This window comes from Molossus molossus, unplaced genomic scaffold (genome assembly GCF_014108415.1).
Source record: "Molossus molossus isolate mMolMol1 unplaced genomic scaffold, mMolMol1.p scaffold_m16_p_15, whole genome shotgun sequence".
NCBI lineage: Eukaryota > Metazoa > Chordata > Mammalia > Chiroptera > Molossidae > Molossus > Molossus molossus.
This window is the reverse complement of record NW_023425350.1, coordinates 50519770-50544118: the sequence shown is the minus strand read 5'-3', so window position 1 is coordinate 50544118 and position 24349 is coordinate 50519770. Positions and strand designations below refer to the sequence as shown.

General features: G+C 41.7%; 1 protein-coding gene across 1 annotated transcript in view; it reads right to left on the bottom strand.

Annotated features, from left to right (window-relative positions):
• The window catches only part of ANTXR1 (ANTXR cell adhesion molecule 1), a 228112-nt gene that overhangs the window by 119022 nt on the left and 84741 nt on the right, over positions 1 to 24349 (bottom strand). The window contains exon 11 of the mRNA XM_036263300.1: positions 1926 to 1995. Within this exon, the coding sequence (XP_036119193.1) occupies positions 1926 to 1995 (70 nt within the window). The remainder of the gene's footprint in view (positions 1 to 1925; positions 1996 to 24349) is intronic.

Below are 24349 nucleotides of genomic sequence, written 5' to 3'. Positions count from 1 at the left end.
TTAAAAAAAAATGGTCCTAATCAAAGGGGCTACACTGATCAGGCTACAAACTTAATGTCTTGTTGTCATTATCTGGGTTCTCAGCGATCTGACTCTGGTGGGGGCAGCTCTGTTACCACCCAGCCAACCCAGACATGCAGTAATAGATGAGCGAATTTGCCTTCTACCTCCTCCCATCTATATAAGACTCACTGAATCAGGACCTGGCATTTTGCAGGATGGGCAAAAGGGTAGTTTGTGGAATCAATGAAATGAATGAATCACAGGCCAGTGTTAGGCAACCGGAGTGGCAGGCTCACAATTTGAATAAATGACTGAGCGCAGAATTTAGATGAACCAGTTTAGTATTTCTTCCTTAAAGTCACCATTCTAGCCCTGGCCAGTTTGGCTCAGCAATTGGGAGTGTCGGCCTGTGGTCCAGAGAGGCCTGGGTTTGGTTCCCGCTAAGGGCACGTACCTCGGTTGCAGTTTGTCCGCAGCCCTGGTTGGTTGTGCGGGTGGCAGCCACTCGATGTGTCCCTTTCATGTCAATGTTTCTCTCTCTCTCTCCCTCCCACTCTATCTGAACAAAAAATGGAAAAATGTCCTCGGGTGAGGATAAAAGAAACAAAAAACCCAGCATTCTATCTTCAGCATATTAAAGACTTGTTCAGGGAGAGGATAGTTTGTCTTCTCTCACAAACATTACTTCTCTGGTTCCCGCTTGTTTTTTTACTACTCAGGGTGCTAATTCTCTCTCTCTTTTTTCCTGGTGACTATTTTTATTTTTTATCTTCACCCAAGGACATTTTTACACTTTTGTTCAGATAGAATGGGAGGGTGAGAGAGGAAGAGTGGGAGAAACATTGACGTGAAAGGGACACAATGAGTGGCCGCCTCACTCACGACCCCAACTAGGGCTGGGGACGAATCGCAACCGAGGTACGTGCTCTTGACCGGTATCGAACCTGTGACTCATTGGTCCGCGGGCTGATGCTCTAACCGCTGAGCGAAACCGACCAGAGCTGGTGACTATATATATATATTTTTTTTTATCCTCACCCGAGGACATTTTTCCATATTTTGCTCAGATAGAGTGGGAGGGGGAGAGAGAGAGAGAAACATCGATGTGAAAGGGACATATCGAATGGCGGCCACCCGCACAACCCAACCAGGGCCGGGGACAAACTGCAACTGAGGTACGTGCCCTTAGCGGGAACCGAACCCAGGTCTCTCTGGACCGCAGGCCGACGCTCTAACCGCTGAGCCAAACCGGCCAGGGCATGGTGACTATATTTTTTAAAAAATCACATTTCAGTAGCACTTATTATAATTGTACTATCACGAGGTTTCCCCGTAAGTTAGTTCAGGGAGCCTTGTGCAGTTTGGGTGAACACCGCATGCTTCACAGAGGCACAGAGGATGGAGCACCGAGGTTGGCCTCAGATGGTCTGAATCTGGGCCTTGAACCACCTGTGCACCCACTTGACCTTTCTGAATTTCCTTATCTCTAAGGTGGATTATCACCTGGCAGGGCAATGATGATGACTGAGCAGAGTAATGCATGTGAGAGTGCTCTGGGAAGTGTGAGAGCTTCTTGGAATGCAGTTGTGATTAAACCAGACAGACCTTGGTTTCAGCCCAAACTCTTCCATTTAATGCTGTGTGACCTTGGGCAAGCTACTTACATTCTCTCAGCCACAGATTCCACATCTGTAAAACTGGGAAGATGTGAGTATCTTGTTTGTCGGAAACTTGGGAAGATGAAGTGAGATACCCTTTGTAAAACATCTATCCTGCGGCCTGGCTCACTGTATCGCTCATCATCACTGCTTGGAGGAGTCTAGAGAAAGGCCCCATTATGAGAGTGAAGAGAGAGACTTCTTTCTTTTCCCTTTGTCCCCTCTCCTCTCCTCCCCGAGGTTCAGTTGCGGGTAGAAACTTACATGCCAACTTCTTTTAAGATAGGTGCTGGACACAGCAAATAAGTATCTTCCACAGCAAAGGGCTTCTCATCTGTAAAAAGGAAGTCACTGGGTTAAGAGGAGTGAGGCAAGTTTATAACTTCAAATTCGGTGACTCCTGAAGATCATCAGCCAAGTCCTGGGAGACACTGGAAAAGCAGTAACTCTTGGAAATAGAAACTCATCTTGAGCTGTAAAATTCACTAGAGTGAACTCAAGGTCTCCTGCCTGAATATTAGTCCCAGACCCTGTACGCGCAGTTGAATCCATCGATGAGCAAATAAAGACCAAGTTCTTACCATAGAGCAGGAATAATTGAGGAGAAATGAGAAAATATTAGACTGATCTTCAGGGGTCTAAGTCTTGTTTGAGAGAAAAGCCCTTATTCATGGAAAAAGTTCACTGACAAACACAAGAAGTAGTTAAGCCAAAACAGCATTGACTTCCAAAGACAGAGAGCTCCATTTAGGTGGGTGATGTGGTGAGTCACAGGGAACATAAAACTTGAGCCATGTTTCAGGGAGAGATGGGGAAGAGGCATTTCTGATGGGAGCAAAGACACAGTGAACCAAAAGTATGTTCCAGGGCAGGACATAAATAGGATTTGAAAAGATCAGGATAGGAAGAAGTTTGGTCCAAGTTATTTGAGTTAGACTGAGGGATTTGGGCATAGGTGTATTGTCTATGAAAAAAATGTTGCAGGTTTTTGGAGAAAAACTCGAAAGGATGAGTTTTAGAAGTTTTCATAGCTATAGCTGTGAGAGATGGATTAGCATAGGGGCATTCAGGAGGTGGGGAACTTCTTGCTCTTATCCTGGGAGAAAGAAGTTGGGAAAAGCTTAAACAGCTTGAATCAGGAACTCCTTAATTTCACTGGGTCCCAGATTCTGGGACCAGAAGCAAGACTGAAGAGTTACTAAGCTCAGCACATAGTAGTCATTCCTTCATATACTGTATAAAGAATGTGAATGTTGAACTATAGTATATATACACAACATAGTATACCCACAAACACACTATATTCCAACATTTATTGGGTACATACTCTGTATAAAAGACAGTGATAGGACCTGTAGATGATACAAAGATGAATAATATGTGTCCCTTTAATCAAGCTGTGAATACAAATACCTACACTAGAAGACAGAAAGAATATGTGTATATATAATTCAAGACCATAGAGCAGGCATAATTTCTGCCACTGAAATTTGTTGTAAAGTTGATGTCTCTTAACGATATCTGAATGTGGCTGACACCACACACTTGCCCGAGTGGAGATTAGAAGAGCCCGTGCCTTCCATGCCTGGATTTAAGGAGCAGAGATACCTGGGATAGGAGTTAGAAGATACATCTGTGTTCTGAGCACTATGTCCTCATGGAAAGAAGAGGAAGAGAGTGGTCAATTACAGTATCTCCCCGATGTCTGGGGAAATTATCAGTATGAAAAATTAGGGAAGTTATTACATGTTATCCACACATTCATCCACCCTTCCACCCTTCCACCCATCCACCCATCCACCCATCCATCCATCCATCCATCCATCCATCCATCCATCCATCCACCCATCCACCCATCCACCAAATATTTATTGAAGGACTACTATGATGTAGAAAGGCAGCCTTTGAGAAAAGAAACAAGGCCTCTGTTGCCATAGGATTTGATAGGAATTGCCGGGGAGATACTTATTAAACACATTCATTTTTATTAAACAATATTCTTTTGAATGTCTCCCATATGCCAGACGCTGTGCTAGGCCTCACACTGAACAAAAGAGATGAAGCACCTCACTTAAGGGGCTGACATGCTAGTGATTACACAAATTGCTATTTAATTATAATTGTGGTGATAACAAAGAAGGAGAAGGAGGAGGCTGGCTCTCATCTGGAAGGTCAGGAACTGCCTCCCTGAGGAAAAGCTGCAGAGGGTGAAGGTCAGGTGAAGAGGAGATAGAGCGGGAGAGAGGCAGCACTGCAAAGGTCCTGGGGCAGGAAGGAGCTAAATGGGAGCCAACGAGGCTGTAGAATTTGAGTGAGACAATGGCTCACCACGAGGCTAGAAAAGACCGCAGGACCAGATGACCGAGGCCTTGGAGGCCACACTGGGGCTTTCAGGATGTTTCCTAAAAGTAACAGGAAGTTCTTGGAGGTTTCCCCTAGATTTAGAATTAGCATTGGCAGATTATGGAATGGTGCCAGAAAGGTGAAGGTGTGTTGAGTAAAACTGTGACTCCTATGATGACAGTGGTCCATCATCTGGTGCCTGAACTGAGTGTCATTGCTTTCAAGATGTTTTCTCGTCTATGATGACAATGATGACAATGATGACAGAGATACTCCCGGGCAGACCAAGTGCTTCACATACCAAATTTAACCTTCTAGAGTGCTATCAGGGAAGAATGTTATTCCTTTCATTTTATTTAAAAATTTTTTTAAAGGCTTGGGAGGTCAGCTATTTTTTTTTTTTTTTTTAATTTTAGAGAGAGAAAGAGGAAGGGAAGAGGGAGCGAGAGAAACATCAATGTCGATTGGTTACCTCCTGTCCTCACCCCGACCAGGGATTGAACCTGTAACCTGGGCATGTGCTCTGACTGGGAATCAAACCCATGATCCTTTGGTGCAGGGGACGATGCTCCAACCAACTGAGCCACACTGGCCAGGGCTAGTCCCTTCATTTTAAAGGCGAGGAACAGACATGGAGAGATGAAGTAACTTGCCCAATGTTACAAAGGCGAGCTCGGATCCATATCCAGGCAATCCGGTTGCCATCTCTAGATAAGAGCCATGCTTTATTTCCTCCTCACAATGACTTTGTGAACTAAGAGAAGGTTCATCAGGCTCATTTTCCAGATGCAAATGGAGGCTCAGAGAGGCAACAGGGGTCCATGGTAGCACAGCAAATCAGAGGCGCAGCCAGCACTAGACCTGAATTCTCCACTATTCTTTCCTCACCAAGAGCGTCTCCATCCCGGGAAAGGCTTCTGGAGAATAAACCGAAATCGGGACAGGAGTGGCCGACTAGAACCTACACTTATTTTCTTTTGGCCATGGCTTATCCTACTCTACAAGCACCAGTAATACCTGGGAGTGCAGATCGCTGCCCACGGAGCCTGCCCACAGAGCCACAGAGCGGCCACAGAGCAGCCACAGAGCGGCCACAGCAGGCCTCGTGACTCCCGGCTGAATTCTGTGGGAAGCGCTGGGCTACGCCGAGGGCCTCCGAGTCAGCCACTGCAGGGACGTGCCGGGGACACTCCAGGGCCTGGCATGCCCACATCCTGTGTTAGTGCCCACGCTCACTTCCAGGGCTTCTCTGCAGCTCCTCTCCCTTCTCTCCATCCCAACTGGGAAGGAGGGAAAGCATGAGATTGGCTTCGTCTACTAGACATTTCTCTTTCTCCCTCCTTTCATTTTCCTTTCTTGCCTGGGAGTCCAAGTATTTCTGGAGCAAAGCAGAGGAGAACCTGGCTGGGGGGACCGAGGACCTCGCCGCGGCTGCAGGACGGACTCCACACAGCCTGCTGTCAGTTCATCGGCCTCTGAGCTGTGGGCCTGCTCTGGGGAGCTGGCATTTTCTGCTCAGAGAGATTGTTTGGTTTGGAGCCTGTTTTCACTTTACCACAAAAATGAGTGACTTTTTTCCCCTCTCTTTCCAAACAAAGGAAGGCCATTTGGTTTCCATAACTCAGATCATCTGACTCCTTCCTGGAACATCCACATGGGAAGCAGGGCACAGAGCCTTCCTCCTCGGCTGGGCCACGTTTGGTTCAGGTGCCAGGCCAACCTCGCTGCCACCTCAGCCAAAGCCAGTGGTGTTGTGATGTTTCTGGGACCATGATCCTCTCCGAAGATGACTAAGGCCTGAGCTCCTCTGTGCACCGGGCAACCATTTCACCGAGCGGTAGCACCGAGTGGGCAGAGCAAAGCAGGACCAGGGGCTAAGACCGGCGCTTGGCTTGTTTGCAACTGGGAGGAAATTGGGTGGGGCAGGAGTTTAAAACCGGAATTTAAGGGAGTTTTTTGATGATGTGTAAATATTCAGAATTCAGTGCATACTCATGACAGGTTAATCTGAAGCATTTGTTTGTAAGAGTTTGATAATCAAACAGAAGCTTGATTTAAATAAGGATTTGGGGAACAATAAATGTCATTATGCCAAACAGCCAAACACCCCACGTTTGAGAACTGGCATCCCTGAGCATGAGTGCAGAAGGGAGTAGGGTAGACTTCAGAGTCAAGCAGATCCAGGTTCAAATTCCAAGTCTTCTTAGTGGGTGACTGGGAACAAACTGCTCATCTGAAAACGGTGATGATGACATCACTGTTGGGGGTTGTGTGGGGAGTAAATAAGAGTGCACGAAAGTTCAAACCATGTTACTTGGCACTTAATAAACATCTAGTAAATGTTCTTTCACATTATTACATGAGCATCCATACCTTTAAAATAGTCTATGTGAATGTGTGCTTCAAAATCAGAGGAACTAAAGATTAAAATTTCCAAAATCTCTGATTGCTTAATTATATTGTTCTATCAAACTAACATCTTTTTAGGCATTATGAGTTCCTAGGAAAACATAACGTTTTAGTGGATATGTGTGTGTACATACACACACACACACACACACATACACACACACACACATATACATACAATCACACATACATCCGTATCCACCATTAAGTTTATATCTATCTATATCTATATCTATATCTATATCTATATCTATATCTATATCTATATCTATATCTATATCTATATCTATATCTATATCTATATCATCTATATCTATCTATATCTAGCTAAATCATCTATATCAGTGATTTTCAACCAGTGTGCCGTGAGAATTTTTAAAATGTACAATACCTGACTATTATAGTCAGGGTCACTGACCTCTTTTCCCTGAGACTATCAAATAAGAAAAAATGACAACAGTCAACATCACAATAGCCATCCGATGTGAGTGAATCAAAGTGATACCTATTTTTTGTCAGATCAGTAAAAAAATATATTTTTTGGCATACTGCAAAATTTTAGTAATTCGTTTATGTGTGCCATGAGATGAAAAAGGTTGAAAATCACTGATCGATATCTATTCTGATTTTGTCTAACACTATATACCCCTGGTGTCACTTGACATTATTATTTTTTTATTATTTACAATTTGGGAAAGCCAGGCCCTGAGAGGTTAGTTAATTGAGTCAGTAGTAAATGTCAGAAATGGAATTCTAACCCAGGTTTTGTTGAAACAACTTGTCCAAGGTCAACCCCACTAGTTTTTTTTTTTACAGATGTAATTTAAACTAGTCAGCATTTTATGTTGTCACAATCTCCCAGCTTGTTTTATGATGTAGCCCGAAGCACCCTAGAGCTGAGTCTATTGATACTTGACCACTTTGGAGGCAAATGGGCAAGACTCCCCAAGGCTAAAGTGGGGTAAGAGTAGGAGGCGTGTCTCCCACGAAAGAACCAGGGTTGAAAAGCTGGTGATGAGATCCAGGCCCTGATCTACTATGATGAACCCATGTTCCAGAACCATACAGTCAAATGTGCACATTCCCAGGTTTTGACCTTGGATCAATGCAATTCTTTTCAGACTGGTAAAGAACTTCCCAGAATTCTTCACTGTAGTTGGTGACTATCTAATGGATTTGGGATAAAACCAGGATGAAAATTCATTAGCCAATTCAAACACCAATCATAGTTGAATCCTTTTATAGGGCTGATTAAATAATTCAAATACTTTCCAAGTCTTGGCAATCTTTTCTTGATGTAAATATTTATTTCTGAACAGAAAAATAACCCTTAGTTTTATCTGGGGGAGCTTGTTGAAACCCTCCAAAAGCTGATGTAAGCTCCAAAGTAGAGTTTACATTCCTACTGTGAACAAAATAGTGGAGGTTAGGGACTAAATGAGCTCACCCTGCTCTTTCTCCCACTTTCCCCTGGGTCGAGGGAGCATTTTTATGGCATCTCTGAGCCAAGTATAACTGTTCAGCTCCAAATTATCAGCTGGTTTGGGAATGTGTCTCTGAATGAGAACAGACAGGCTACAGTTAGGCTGGATGTTTCTACCTTTTCACTGACTTCAAAAGTAGCCAGTTAATAAAAAAAAAAAGCTAGGTTTTTCAAATATTATGCAAAAACCTGAAATACAATGATACACAGCAGGACTCCAGGTTGGTGAATTTTAAAGCATCTGGGTTAAACTTTCTGGGGCCCCAGCCAGAAAAGAGGTGGTTGATTACTCTCCTGGGGCTCCTGTAATGACAATTCACAAATGTGGGGGTTCTACTGCAAAACTAAAAGGGATCCGCTGCTTGGAGTAGAAAGAAACTAACATTTATTGGGCATGTACTGTGTGGCCAGGGCCTGGGTTGGAAGGTTTTCACAGATGGTGAAATAAGCCCGTGAATTTTTTGTTAGAAGACATTGAACTCTACACCAGGGGACAAAGCAGAGATGATAAAAGTGGAGAGAGTGGCTTCTATTTGGAAAGGCTGAGCAATGGTTCTGAGTTTAGAGCAATGAGAAACAAGAGTCAGAACAGAATGGGAAGAGGTGGTAGTGAAGTGCAAGTGGGTGGGACCAAGTTGGGAACAATCCTCAGAACATAGTATAACCATTGTAGTGTCCTCTCCTGCCCAGCGGGAGCCAGAGGGATGCCTATAACATGGCAGAATGAAGCTGGACACCACCCTTTTCCTCAAATATGACCCACACCTATCCAAGGTTTCTCTGGAAGCCCTCTCTGGCTAGTGACTATGAGATTAGGTGATGAGCTTGGCCAACAGGTTCCAGGTAAGTTCCCTGGCCTATACCTAACTACTTCACCAGTTCCTGTTATATGTATTGGGGAGACATCTTTTGGTTTTCCTTCCTGTTCTTTGGGGCAGGTTGGAGAAAGATGAAGAATGATAGCACATTAAGAGCCTGGGCCATGGAGTCCCATCTCAGCTCTGCCACCCATTGGCTGTGCAACCCTGTCCATAACCCAGAGTTCTCACCTATAACATGGGAACAATATGAATTTCATAGGTGGTTGTAATTTTATTTTTTTATCCTCACCCGAGGACATTTTTTTTTTTTTTTATATTTTGTTCAGATAGAGTGGGAGGAAGGAAGAGAGAGAGAGAAACATCGACGTGAAAGGGACACATTCGAGTGGCTGCCACCTGCACAACCAACCAAGGCCGGGGACAAACTGCAACCGAGATAGGCGCCCTTAGCGGGAACCAAACCTGGTCTCTCTGGACCGCAGGCCGATGTTCCAACCGCTGGGCCAAACCGGCCAGGGCGGTAGTTGTAATTTTAATGAGGTGATATGATTAAATGCTCAACACTTAAAAAGCACTTGACACATGTCAACTGTTATGACTAATGGAGGACACTGCTGGGCTCATTGTCTGAGGCACTTATGAAACACAAGGCGTCGATGTGTGCAAACTGAGAAGGTCTTGCAACTTATCAGCCGGGTTGTGTCAGGGCTGTATGGGGTAGATGTGATAAGAAGAAAGTCATCTATCCAGAAAGGATCTGTGGACATGTCGATAGCGCAGTGGTTCTCCAATGGGGTGCTTTTGTTCCCCAGGGGACAATGGACAATGTCTAAGACAGTTTTGGTTGTCAAACCTGGGGAGGAGTGTTATTGGCATTTAATGAGTAGAGATCAGGGATAGTGTTAAACATCCTTCAATGCACAGGGCATCCCTCTCCCCCCAGCAAGGAATTATCTGGCTCAAAATACTGAGAATGCCGAGGTTAGAAATCCTGGTACGTCTACCATGGTTTTATATCTTTCTTTGGCCTCTTGTAGAGCTTCACAGCCCCCACGGCACTGGTAGCATGTTCAGGAAAGTTCAGCGTTATAGGACAGTGGGTAGAGGAGGGAGAGAAAATAACAGCTCCAGGGCCACTGGAAGACACCTGGTTGGAGTGAGTGTTTCTTGGTAAATTTCTCTACGTGGGTTTTGAGGGTCCAGGTTTGCCCAGATAGGTGGCATAGCACATGAGCCACTGTGCTTGTGGGGCTTTATGACCGAAACGGGACATCCCAGAATGGGGCTGAGATCGCTGCTGAGGGAGCGAAGGCTGTGCAGTCAGAACACCTTACCTATAAAGAGCAGCAAGGACTCAGGTGAGCGCAGCCTTAGAATAAAATGAAGTGGGTTATCTTGGTCACAGTGTACGTGAGGATCAAGATTACATTGTGGCGTGACCCCAGGAGAGTAAGTGAAAGGTGCGGGACCATGAGTTCATTCCCAGAGGAGTTCAGGGATGGGACCCAGCAGCCCTGCTGGTCTCTGGTTGCCTTTTGGGGGCTTACACACTCCCTAGTCCCCCACAAGGTGTGACCCCTCACGGTTCTGGTCAAATCAGCTTTTAGAACTGGTCCTCAGTACAGCTAGACTGGCTTTTCATAGTTACTGTTATTTTATTTATTTATTTACTTATTTATTTATTTATCCTCACCAGAGGACATTTTTGCATTTATCTTCAGATAGAGCGGGAGAGAGAGAGGGAGGAAGAGAGAGAAACATCCACATGAGAGAGACACATCGACTGGTTGCCACCCCAACCAGGGCCGGGGACAAACTGCAACTGAGGTACGTGCCCTTAGTGGGAACCGAACCCAGGACTCTCTGGTCCACGGGCTGACGCTCTAACAGCTGAGCCAAACTGGTCAGGGCATAGTTACTGTTATTTTTATTAATTATAAAAGTAATACAAGTTTAGTGTGAGAAGCCTGGGAAATACAGAGAAATATACAAAAAGAAACAAAAATCTTTGATAATTCTAACTTCCAGTGATAAACATTGCTAATACTTTGGGGTACTCTATTCAGATTTTTCCCATGCATATTATTTTTTTACATAATTGGAATCATATTACACAAAATGTCATGATATTTGGCTTTCATCCCTATCTGAACTTAATAGGGGGCAGTTTTAGGTATTGCAAGGAAACTAAATAAAGATAATGGGGCTCAGAGCTCTTGCAAAACACTTTATCCTCTCAATAAATCTACACCAAAAAAATCCTTGACTGTTGACATTTATAAAACTTACAGATTATCTTCTAAGCAAAACATCAACCTTTAAAAATTTTGTAAGCTTGAGGTCCGAATAAGTGGCGTACTCAAGACAGCTGCAATTGACTAAGAATAAATATACTTTTTAAAGCTTTGTTTTTACTTGGTTGAAGACAATTCAGGATTCATGCACAAGGTATGTGTCTCCTGACACACAAACTCTTGCAGCTGTGCACAATTAGGTTTGGAAGGATTTTACCTTGGAATTGGGATCGAGGAGCAAATCTACAAAGATGGCTAAAGCCTTCCAAACACTCATGGCCATGAACTAGGCGAATAGTGACTGCTGTTAAAGAATACAAGCCTCCACAGAAACTAAAAGGAGCGGTGGAATGGAGACCCCACGTACACACTTGCGCGGAGGGAATGTGACTCAGCTGCTGTGGTATGCACATTAGGGGCCAGAGCTGAATTGCACGGAGGAGGAAACCACACAGGCAACACTCTTTTTCTTCCGTTCCCTCAGCAGTACCCAGCTTTTCTCCTAAATGAATGTTGAGCAAATATTCAAAGAATGTCAGTTATAGGGGGCATGTCTGGGCTGGGGTTCTCACAAGTCTGGCCCATCTCTGTGTTAATCATTTTCTCCTCCATCACGTTACTGAAGAGATAAAGAAGCAGTATTACATGAGGAAGGAAACAGCCCCTAAAAGTGCAGCCATATGGTGCAGAAGTAGAGCGGGTTCAGCTTTTCCTATCAGGACCATAGGGCTGGGGGAAAAGAAGTTTCAGGGAAGTTCACAAGCAAATCTCTTCCTCAACCATGCCTCAAACGAGTACAATCCTTGCCAGAGCCCACGTGCAGCTCTGAATTTGCACTTGGAGGTGACCGCACGCTGGATAGAGCAGGGGCAACGTCAAGGGGGACTGTCTACCAGGTGCTGCTGGGCTAACTTCGGGCTGTAAATTCGCCCCCCAGAAGAAGCTCTTTTGCCCCCAAATGACAGTTGTCATCACTAATTACCTCTGGTGGCAACGCCCCTTTTATCCCTACTCCTTCCCAGACTACTGCGGCTTTTGTCTGACCAAGCAAAACTGCAATAAATGTGTCTCTGCTTTTGTCTGGGCCTGAGGGATGGGAACTGGCATTAACAATCTCGGCAGCAGTCACTTCAGAAAGAATCGGCAAAGCCCGAGCTCCCTCTGAAAGCAGCAAAGGGAAACAACACTGGATACATGAGAAGCTGCTAAAGTTCAAGAAAGAGGGGCCACGAAGAGGAGGAGCCCCACCTGTGATCACAGTCTGCTGCAGACACGGACGTAAAGTCGGGGTGGGCTGGGCACTTCCTTCCCTGGTCCAGGGCCTTTTTCTTGAATCTGGGCTCAAGTCTCGACTCTAATGTGCTCTGTGACCTTGGGCAAGTAGCTAAATCTTTGTGAGCTGAGGTCCTGTCTGCAAAATAAGGGCGGACCGGTGGGAGACCGGTGAGGGACCAGTGCTCAGGGGACCCACAGATCCCAGGGGATCTGTGTTTTGGAATCAATGTAGAGAAAAGTCAGAAGCCTCTGGAGAAGACCGCCTGGGGTCCAAATGGCTTCTACCTCCAGCCATCTGGGTGACCTTGGGCACTTCCTCTCTCTGAGTTTCAGTTCCCTTGTCAGCAAAATGGGGAACCAAGTAAGCCCTCCTTCGGTGGAGGACTGGACTGAGACAGGTGGGGGAGGGCACAGAGCAGATGCTCCGCCATCAGTGGCTGCTGTCACTGGGGCGAAGCTCCCTAATGATTCTGACGTGCAGCCCAGTTAAGCACCACAAGACAAGATGCTCTGTTGTGTCTCTTCATTCTGCGTAGCACAAAGTGACATTCCATCATCTTCATTTGACTTTAGACTCCCAGGTATGCATCCAAATTACAGTAAGTATCTTTGACCAATAGATACAACACTCTAACCAGTGAGAAAGGAAACAGGAGGCTTCTGTTTGGGACATTTTGTGTTCTCCTTCCCTCTGTCTCCCTCCCATCTGCCACCACAGGTGCACTTCAATGATCTCCTTAGGGTGCCCACAGCAGCCTGGGTCCAGATGTTTTCTAAGATAACATATAGTTTCTGGATAATTGGACAGATTTTAAAACACAAACACACTACATTCGAGCGAGGGTTGTCTCTCGTGCTCCCAGGAAGCTGAGCCGTGCTTTGGAATTCCCAGCATTGCCTACATGATTGTTCCGTTTGAAAAACTATCTTCAAAGGGGCAAAGTTTCATCCTTTGAGAGTGAACAAAAACTAAAACAGAGCCATGCGTAAAGTGAATATTGTTGGAGATCAAGCTGGGAAATAAAATTTTGCATAAAAAAAAGTGTGTCTATAAATCCAGGAATCTGATTTCTCCCATGGCTTATAAATTGAATTACTTTTGTTTATGGTCATACCCCTTATGTCTCCATACAACACCAGCATAGTCTAACATGCTTTTCATTACTGCATTAGTAAAAAAGTTAATTTTTAAAAATGTACTGTTCATTAAAATGGATCATTTCTCAGCTCATACTCCATTGTCTCCTTTTTAGTATTCTAATCTCCCTGCAAATGGATTTCCAGTTGAAAGTAGATCTTTTCTTGGCACAATACACAGAATACTGGAGCAGGAAAAGTGCAGCCAGAATAAATCAAGTTTATGTGAAGATTTCCAAGATATTTTCTTGGCCAGGGGTGAGTTCAGCCTGGCCACTGGAGAACCAACCAAATGCTAACTTAAGATGTGCACTAGGCCTAAAAAATTAACAAAATCTTTAAAATTAAATTTTAAATAATGTTTTTCTTCTTATTATACAAGGGCATGTGATTGTTGAAAGCAATGGCATGAAAGCTTAGAAAATACAGATAGAAAGGAGAAAATAAAAATTGAGTGGTCTCATTAAGAGCTAACTACTGTTAACATTTTGATGGGTGTCTTCCAAGTCTCTCTGCATACAAATGTATGTGTATAAAACAGAAATAGCACCAGATACTCTTTGTAACTTACTGCTAATACATAAAGCTACATCATTAGAATTTTCCTACATCAGTAATTCTTCTTCTTCCCCACAGCATTATTTAATTGTTTAGGAGTGAAGTATAATTTAAAAAAATTTTTTTTCCTTTATTGATTTTTAGAGAGAGAGGAAGGGAGAGGGAGAGAGAGATAGAAACACCGATGAGAGAGAACACTGATTGGCTGCCTCCTGCATGCCCCCCACTGGGGATTTAGCCCACAACCTGGGCATGTGCCCTGACCGGGAATCGAACCAAAGACCTCTCGGTGCATGGGTCGACGCTCAACCACTGAGCCGCACTGGCTGCGGCTCATAATATAAAAATATTTAGACATAATATAAAAATACTTGTTCCCCTATATCTTTGCCTATACTGGGCATTGTATTTTTGTTAATCTTTGTTAGTCTGATAGATTATTTCAATCTGCGTTTCCTTGGTTACAGTAGCATTTTTCATCTGCTTTTTAACCATTATTTTTCTTATAAATTTCCTTTTTATATCTTTTACTCATTGATATGGCCATTTAAAAAACTATGTTTTTATTGATTTTTTTAGAGAGGAAGGGAGAAAGAAACATTGATGCGAGAGAGAAACATCGATTGGCTGCCTCCTGCATGCCCCCTACTGGGGACTGAGCCCCAAACCTGGTAAGAGCTCTGACTGAGAATTGAACTGGGACCTCTCAGTCCATGGGACAATGCTCACCCCACTGAGCCACACTGGCAAGGCACTTTTATTTTTTAAGTGATTTTTAAGAGCTGTCTACATATGAAGCTTATTGGCTCTTTGTTTGTTTACATGTCTTATACATAATTTTGCCAGTGTTCTGCTTCCCTTTAGATTCTGCTGGGAGGGTTACAGGAAAATTTTTAAAAATATGTACTCCAATTTTCAAATTTTTCCTTTATGGTATCTCCCTTCAGTGTTCTGCTTAAAAAGTCTTTCTCCACTGGTAAATTATGTAAATATTTTGTTTCCTTCTAGTATTTTTATAGTTTCATGTTCACATTTAAATTTTTCATCTGGAATTTATTTAGATTTAAGGTGTGAGATAAAAATGAACTTAATTGTTTTTCCAAGTGGTTAGCCAGTTGTCTCAACAACAGTTTTTGAATAATACACTTCTTCCCCCTGGATTAGAAAGGTTACTTTATTTTATACTAAACTAACATAAGTGTTTGGCTCTGTCTATTGGCTTTGTTTTTCCTGTTCCAATGCTCAGTTTGCCTTTTGTGGCACCAGCCATCCATTGTTTCAATTACTTGTTATACATCATGAAATTGGCTAGGGCTTTATTATACATCTTAAAATTGGCTAGGGCAAGTTTCCACATTTTTCTTGGCCATTCTCATATGTTTATTCTTCCATATAAACTTTAGAATTATTTTGTTAACTTAAAAAGTCCCATTGGATTGTATTAGAAAGTAAATATTCATTTGAAGACAATTGATGTTTTTATAATACTTAGTTGCTGCTCCATTTAATAATAGTGATAATGATAATAATAAATTAATACCGGCAGCCAACATTGATCGACAGTTTGCTGTGTACCAGGAAACTGTGCTCCACTTCCAACATTAAACCTTGTAATAACCCACAATAGAGGTGCTACTTTTGTCACATTATTTTACAGATAGAGAAATTGAGGCATGAGGATGTTCAATAACACGTCATGATCATACAGCTTTAAGACAGAGCTAGGATTCTTTTCCTGGGTGGTTTGGTTCCAGTACCTGTTCTCATGTCTGGTATTTTTGCCATAAACATGTTTGCTGCAGACAACTTTGCTGCAAACATTAATTGACCTAAGGCAATTTCACTGTAAAAGATAAAACAATGAAAAATAAAAAAGGGAAACTAAAAACAGACATAATGAAATATAAAAAAATTAATAACAAAATCATGAAGACTTTATTGTGAAAAGTAAAAATACATTGTCTTCAAGTCTTTTGTTTACAACAATATACATTTTTTTGTTTGTTATGTTTTCTCGTTTGGCATAGCATTTTCCTTTTTCTGTTGCAATTTCTTACTTCATTAAGAGAGGTATGAGTTTCCAACTAACTAAATGATTATTAATGCTCTTGAAGACTATGAATTAGTAGCTGTCTCTTATATTTGCCATAGCTTGGGAAACTTTTGATTTTGATGGATGGGAGGGCTGACTGTATTCACTGAAGGATTTGCAAACTGATATGTGATCATTTTCTAGTATAGTGTGCAATCTGGCTTGATAGTAGTTTTTATTGCCTACTATTTTAAGGCCACCATGTGTCCTTATCACTGGATAGACCATCATGAGGGCTAAGATTTAGACATAATATAAAAATGGGATTAACTGCAAGAATTTCACCAATGGACAAATCAAACTGACAACTAGCTTAGACACATTACGTCTGCAAAATGTACATCAAACTGTCAACCAGTTGTTTTATCTTTTACAGCAAAATTGCCTTACTGCCAATTAGTTGTGCAGCAAAGATGTTTGCAGTGAAAATGCTTGTAATAAAGATGTTTATAATGAAGATGCTTATGGCTAAAACAGCTGGACTCATATCAGATACTGGCCATCTGTCCCTTAAAGTCTGGTAAAACTTGGGTGAAAAAAATCTGGGTCTGGTGCATTGGTTAGGGGGTGGGTATAATTTCCTCATATCTCTCTTCCAGTTCATGCATTTCATCTTCACCTGTGTCTAATCATACTGCATAATTCATCCATTAAGTTGTATTCCAATGAATAAAGTTTTTCAATTCTAGAATTTACAGTATGTTCTGTAAATCTGTCTTTGTTGAATGTTCTTCTGCTTTGGTATCTTTGATCTCTTTACACATTTTGAATGTGTTTATCATACATTCTCTTTCAAATTATTCTTTAGTCCTCTTTTCTTGCTTGTTCTCCTGTTTCTTTCATCCATCTTTACTTTGCCATTTGGCACTGTGAGCCCATCTTCAGAGGGGCGTGTTGACTGTAGGAATGCTGTAGGTTGAGTTGGACATTCATTGCCTTTGACAGGGTCACAGGGATCAGGATGGTCATGGATAAATCTGGGTGGTATAATATCTCACCTTTATTCTTCTGTGTTGAGTCATGAGTAGCTTTGCCAGTTCTCATTTAATGTGTGGTACATCCCTTTGGAGTCTAATTTCTGCAGGGGCTCTGCTCTTACCCACTGCTTTTCACAGACTAGTGTCCTGTATTTGGATCAGTATCAGGATCATGACCTGCAGACTCTGGGCCTGGAGCCCACACAGCTTAACTTTCTGCTTAGATTTTGCAGTCCTTTTTTTGCTTCCTGTACCTGAGGGTTTCCTCCTCACTCCTTTGAACAAGGCCACATGTTTTAATTTTTACAACCATATTTTACCCAGAATTTCTGGACCTATTATATCAACCACAAGTCCAGAAATTGTTTTGGATTTCTAAATGGTTGAGTCATTGATTTTATTTTTAAGGAAAGTGGAGAGAAGTAAGTATTAACCTATGCTTTTCATTTTCTGGTTCTATTTATTATCTAAGGATATATCTAAATAATTTTTAATTTTTGACATTAATATGTTCCATTTTATTTTTGTCTTAGTATAATAAATGTTTAAGAATGGTCATAGCCATTTAAAAAGGTATATATAGAGTGAGAAAAAAAATGGCAGCGGAGTGAATGGAGCTACACAGACCATCACCCAGGACCAAACTGGATTTACAACGAAAATAAAGACAAATCGTCAGGAAGGGGCAACCGAAAGACAGCCTGGAGGACCACTTAACCAGGAACACTGACTCAATCTTGGTAGGCTTGCGAGGGCGCGAGAGGGGGCCAGGTCCCACGGTCCGCAGCGGCCTGGGCTGGGACCAGCGGAATCAGCTGGGACCAGGAGACTCGGCTGGAAGCTGCCGCTGCCTTGGCTGGGTGCCATGCCCTCGGTTGGTGTCACAGACTCCCAGACTCAGCCACCCTTAACAGGGAGCAGCGCCCTCGGGTTAAAGTCCCAGGCGGCTCCATGACGCAGAGTCTGGACAGAGGCTAAATTGGCAGCAGCCGCTCACCTTGAGTTCCGGCAGAGGGAAGGCAGACTGGACTGGAACTGTGTGGAGACACTCGGGATTTGGAGGGTGCTCAGTGATTTTGCTGAGTGCAGCCATGTAGGACTGTGGTCATCTTACTCCCTCCCAGGGCCCTGTGGAGAGGTGGCAGCCCCTCCCTCGGGGATTCAACCCCACCTGGTGGCCACTGAAATGCTAATTGAGGCCCATTAATAACCAGCATCTGTCCCACCCTCCGGAAATCCTCTTATACTACTGAGCACCTGAGGGAGTTTTTCAGGCAACTCAGAAACCAAGGTTCTTCAGGTGACCTCTACTAATAGCCTCCAGGAAAAAAAAAGCTACAGGAAAGTTAAGACTTGACAGTGGTGGTTAAAGTGGGTCCTCCCTGCCTCATCCAAACCCAGGAGAGGAAGCCACAAACAGCAGAACACCAACACCCACAGGGAAAATTTGGCAGACTCCAAAGCCCACTGTGATAGCCAAAATGGTGAAAAACAGAAACAAAAGCCAAATGAAAGAACAAGAGACCTCTATCGAAGATGAGATAAATGAGGTGCAGTTAAGCAAGTTAACAGAACTAGAATTCAGAGCCATGATCTTGAGGAAGCTCAACAGCATGTAGTAAGGACATGAGCACCATGAGTAAAGACATAGAAATGTTGAAAATCAACCAGTTGAAAATTAAAAATGACATATCAGAAATGAAAAACATATTGGAAGGTCTAAAAAGCAGAGTAGAGTAAGCTGAGAACCGGATCAGTGAATTAGAAGTCAGGGTAGAAAAAATCAACCAATCAGAAAACCAAAAGGAAAAAACGATTAAAAAACAGGAAGACAGCTTAAGAGAACTGTGGGACAACAGGAAACATAACAATATGCGCATCATAGGAGTCCCCGAAGAAGAAGAAAATAAGCAAGGGTTAGAGAATATATTCAAAGAAATAGTGACAGAAAACTTTCCTAATTTGGTGAAGGAAGAAGGCATTCAAGTTCAAGAAGCACAGAGAGCCCCAAGTAAGAAGAACCCACACAGGCCCACACCAAGACACATAGTAATCAAACTGCCAAAAATTAAAGACAAAGAGAGAATCCTAAAAGCAGCAAGAGATAAGCAACAGGTTACCTACAAAGGAAACCCCATAAGGCTCTCAGCTGACTTCTCACAAGAAACACTACAGGCCAGAAGGGAATGGCATGAAGTAATCAAGGTCATGAAAAACAAGGATCTGAATCCAAGACTACTCTACCCAGCAAGGCTATCATTCAAAATGGAAGGTCAAATAAAGAGCTTCCCAGACAAAAAAAAGGCTAAGGGAATACATTAGCACACCAAACCAGCACTACAAGAAATGTTCAAAGGACTGCAGTAATTAGCAGAAGAAATGGGAAGAAAAATAGAATCACACTAAACAAAAATGGCAATAAATAAGTACATGTCAGTAATCACCTTAAGTGTAGATGGATTGAATGCTCCCATAAAAAGACACAGAGTAGCAGATTGGATAAGAAAGCATGACACATCTATATGTTATTTACAAGAGACCCACCTCACAACAAAAGACTCACATAGATTGAAAGTGAAGGGATGGAAAAATCTTCCAAGCAAATGGAAAGGAAAAAAAAGCTGGGGTAGCAATACTCAGATCTGATAAAATAGACTTCAAAATGAAGGCCATAACTAGAGACAAAGAAGGCCACTACATAATATTGAAAGGATCTATCGAACAGGAAGATATAACCTTGATAAACATATATGCACCCAGTATAGGAGCACCAAAATATATTCAAAATCTTCTGGAGGACTTCAAAGGAGAAATCGATAGCAATACAATCATAGCAGGGGACTTCAACACCCCGCTGACATCACTGGATAGATCCTCTAGACAAAAAATTAGCAAGGAAACAGAGACTCTAAATGAAGCACTAGATTAAATGGATTTAATAGATATCTACAGAGAATTACACCCCAAAACTACAGAATTCATATTCTTCTCAAGTGCACATGGGACATTCTCAAAGACAGACCACATGTTAGGGCACAAGCTAAGTCTCTACAAGTTCAAGAAGACTGAAATCATATCAAGCATCTTCTCAGATCACAATGGCATGAAACTAGAAATTAATTGCAAGAAGAATATACAAAGACATTTCAACACATGGAGGCTAAATAGCATGTTATTAAACAATGAATGGGTTACTGAAGAGATCAAGGAAGAAATCAAAAACTTCGTGGAAACCAATGAACATGAAGATACACACAAAATCTATGGGATGCAGCGAAAGCAGTTCTGAGAGGGTAGTTCATAGCACTACAGGCCTACCTCAAAAAAAAATCTCTAATAGACTATCTAACCTCACAACTTAAAGAACTAGAGAGCAAACAAAAAGAAAACCCCAGAGCAAGTAGAAGGAAGGAAATAGTAAAGATCAGAGCAGAAATAAACGACATAGAGACCAAACAAACAATTCAAAGGATCAATGAAACAAAGAGCTGGTTTTTCGAAAAGATAAACAAGATTGATGGACCCTTAGCTAGACTCACCAAGAAACAAAGAGAGAGAACCCAAATACACAAAATCAGAAATGAAAGAGGAGAAGTAACATCTGACACCACAGAAATACAAAAGATCGTTAACAACTACTATGAACAATTATATGGCAACAAATTCGACAATCTAAGAGAAATGGACAAATTTCTAGAAACACATAGTCTCCCAAAACTGGACCAGGAAGAGACAGAAAACTTGAACAGACCAATATCAACAGAAAAAATTGAAGATGTAATCAAGACTCTCCCAGCAAACAAAAGCCCAGGCCCGGATGGCTTCACGGGGGAGTTTTACCAAACATTCAAACAAGAATTAACACCCATTCTCCTCAAACTATTCAAAAAAATTCAAGAAGAATAATTCTAATTCCAAAACCAGAAAAAGACACTATAAAGAAAGAAAACTACAGGCCAATATCCCTGATGAACATAGACGCCAAAATCCTGAACAAAATACTAGCAAATAAGATCCAGCATTACACCAAAAAAATTATCCACCATAACCAACTGGGATTCATCCCTGGGATGCAAGGCTGGTACAATATTCGCAAATCAATAAACTTGATACACCACATAAATAAAACGAAGAATAAAAACCACATGATCATATCAATAGATGCTGAAAAAGCCTTCAACAAAATCCAGCATCCATTTCTGATAAAAACGCTCAGCAATGTGGGAATAGAGGGATCATATCTAGACATAATAAAGGCCATATATGATAGACCTACAGCCAACATCATACTTAATGGGCAAAAACTAAAAGCATTTTCCTTAAGAACAGGAACAAGGCAAGGATGCCCACTTTTGCCACTCTTATTTAACATAGTACTGGAAGTCTTAGCCACAGGAATCAGACAGGAAGAAAAAATAAAAGGGATCCAAATTGGAAAGGAGGAAGTGAAACAGTCATTATTTGCAGATGACATGATACTATACGTAGAAAACTCCTAAGAATCCATAAAAAATTTACTAGACTTAATAAATGAATTTGGCAAAGTAGCAGGATACAAAATTAACGTCAAGAAATCGATGGCATTCTTATACACCAAGGATGAACTCGCAGAAAGAGAAACTAAGAAAACAATTCCATTTACCATTGTGGGGGAAAAATTAAGATGAATAAACTTAACCAAAGAAATAAAGGACCTACTCGCAGAAAAGCACAGGTCATTGAAAAAAGAAATAGAGGAAGATATAAAAAAGTGGAAGCACATACCCTGTTCATGGATTGGGAGAATTAACATCATTAAAATGCCATATTACCCAAAACAATCTATAGATTCAAGCAATCCCCATCAAAATACCAACGGCATACTTCACAGAATTAGAACAAGTACTTCAAAAGTTCATATGCAACCAAAAAAGACTTCGAATAGCCACAGCAATCTTGAAAAGGAAGAACAAAGTTGGAGGGATCACATTACCAGATTTCAGCTTATACTACAAAGCCACCGTAATCAAAACAGCCTGGTACTGGCACAAGAACAGGCATATAGACCAGTGGAACAGAACAGAGAACCCAGAAATGGACCCAAGGCAATATGCTCAATTAATATTTGACAAAGGTGGCAAGAGCATACAGTGGAGTAAGTCTCTTTAATAAGTGGTGCTGGGACAATTGGAAAGCTATATGCAAAAAAATGAAACTAGACTATCAACTTACACCGTACACATGAATAAACTCAAAATGGATAAAAGACTTAAATGTGACTCATGAATCCATAAAAATCCTAGAAGAAACTGTAGGCAACAAAATTTCAGACATCATATACAGCAGAATTTTCACTGATATATCACCTAAGGCAATAGAAACAAAGGAGAAAATTAACACATGGGACTACATCAAACTCAAAAGCTTCTGCACAGCGAAAGATACAATCATCAAAACGGAAAGGCTACCCACTGTATGGGAGAGCATAATTGCCAATGATATATCAGATAAGGGGTTAATTTCCAGTATATATAAAGTGCTCATACAACTCAACAAAAGGAAGACAAAGAACCCAATTAAAAAATGGGCAGAGGAACTAAATAGACACCTCTCCAAACAGGACATACAAATGGCTAAGAAACATATGAAGAAATGCTCATCATCACTAATCATCAGAGAGATGCAAATTAAAATAACAATGAGGTATCACCTCACACCTGTCAGGATGGCCACCATCAACAAATCATCAAACAAGTGTTGGCGAGGGTGTGGAGAAAAGGGGACTCTAGTACACTGATGGTGGGAATGCAGACTGGTGCAGCCACTATGGAAAACAATATGATGTTACCTCAAAAAATTAAAAATTGAACTTCCATTTGACCCAGTGATCTCACTTCTAGGAATATACCCTAAGAAGCCTGAAACACCAATCAGGAAGAATATATGTACCCCCATGTTTGTAGCAGCACTGTTTACAATAGCTAATATCTGGAAACAGCCCACATGTCCATCAGTAGACGAATGGATAAAAAAGCCGTGGTACATATACACAATGGAGTACTATGCAGCTGTAAGAAAGAAAGATCTCTTATCCTTTGAGATGACATGGAGGGACCTGGAAAGTATCATCCTAAGCGAAACAAGCCAAACAGAGAAAGACAAGTATCATATGATCTCACTTATTTGTGGAATATAATGAACATATCAGTCTGAGGAATGGGGTAGTCCCAGAGACGTGGAAGTGGGGTACAGACTGACAATCCCCAGAAGAGGAGGTGGTGGGGGAGAGATAAACCACAGAACTTATATGCATATATGCATGAACAGTGGACATGGACAACAAACTGGGGACAGGGCAGGGAGGGAGAGGGAGGGGGGAAATCAATGAATCAATGGAGGGAAAAAGGGGAAACATCTGTAACAAAAATGAATTAATAAAAAATAAATAAATCAATAAAAAAATAAATAAAAAGGTATATATATATATATATATATTTTATCTTTTAGTATCCATTCAAAGACAGAAAGTTGCCCTGGCCAGTCTGGTTCAGCGGTTAGAGCGTCGGCCTGCGGTCCAGAGAGACCTGGGTTCGGTTATCACTAAGGGCACGTACTCAGTTGCAGTTTGTCCCCGGCTCCAGTTGGGGTTTGCAGGAAAGGAACTCAATATGTCCCTTTCACGGCAATGTTTCTCTCTCTCCCTCTCCCTCTCTTCCTCTCTCTCCCTCCCACTCTATCTGAACAAAAATGGAAAAATGTCCTCGGGTGAGGATAAAAAAAAAAAACTCAGAAAGTCACATTAATACCTCCCACTATTAATATTAATTTTCAATTTGTTCTTTTACATTTAACGTTTTTCTTCATGTAATTGCTACTGTATTGTTTGTTGAAGACTGAGGCCTGTGTTGTGTTTGAACAGGCTAGAGAGCCACAGCAGCCTCACCTTCATTATTGGGCCCTTAGTGAGTCTTTTTCTGATTGATAACAACACGTAGATTTTCTTTTTGTTATAAAACATACTGCAGCATTTAGAAAAAGATCTTGAAAGAGGAAATATACACTATAAAAATGAAAATAGATAAAAATATAACACTTGGGATGTAGAGGTGGAAAAAGAGAATGGGAAAAGTAAAGGAATATAAATTTATTTTATTTCACAGTGACAACTCAACAGAGACGCTTACATTCATACAGTTGATAGAAAAATGTGAATTGAAAATGTGGCATTAAAATTTTTATTTACCTTTCCTGTCCTCCATAGTTTCTTGTTCATATTATTTACTGAACAGAAACAAACAGGCAAATTAATAAATAAAGGAT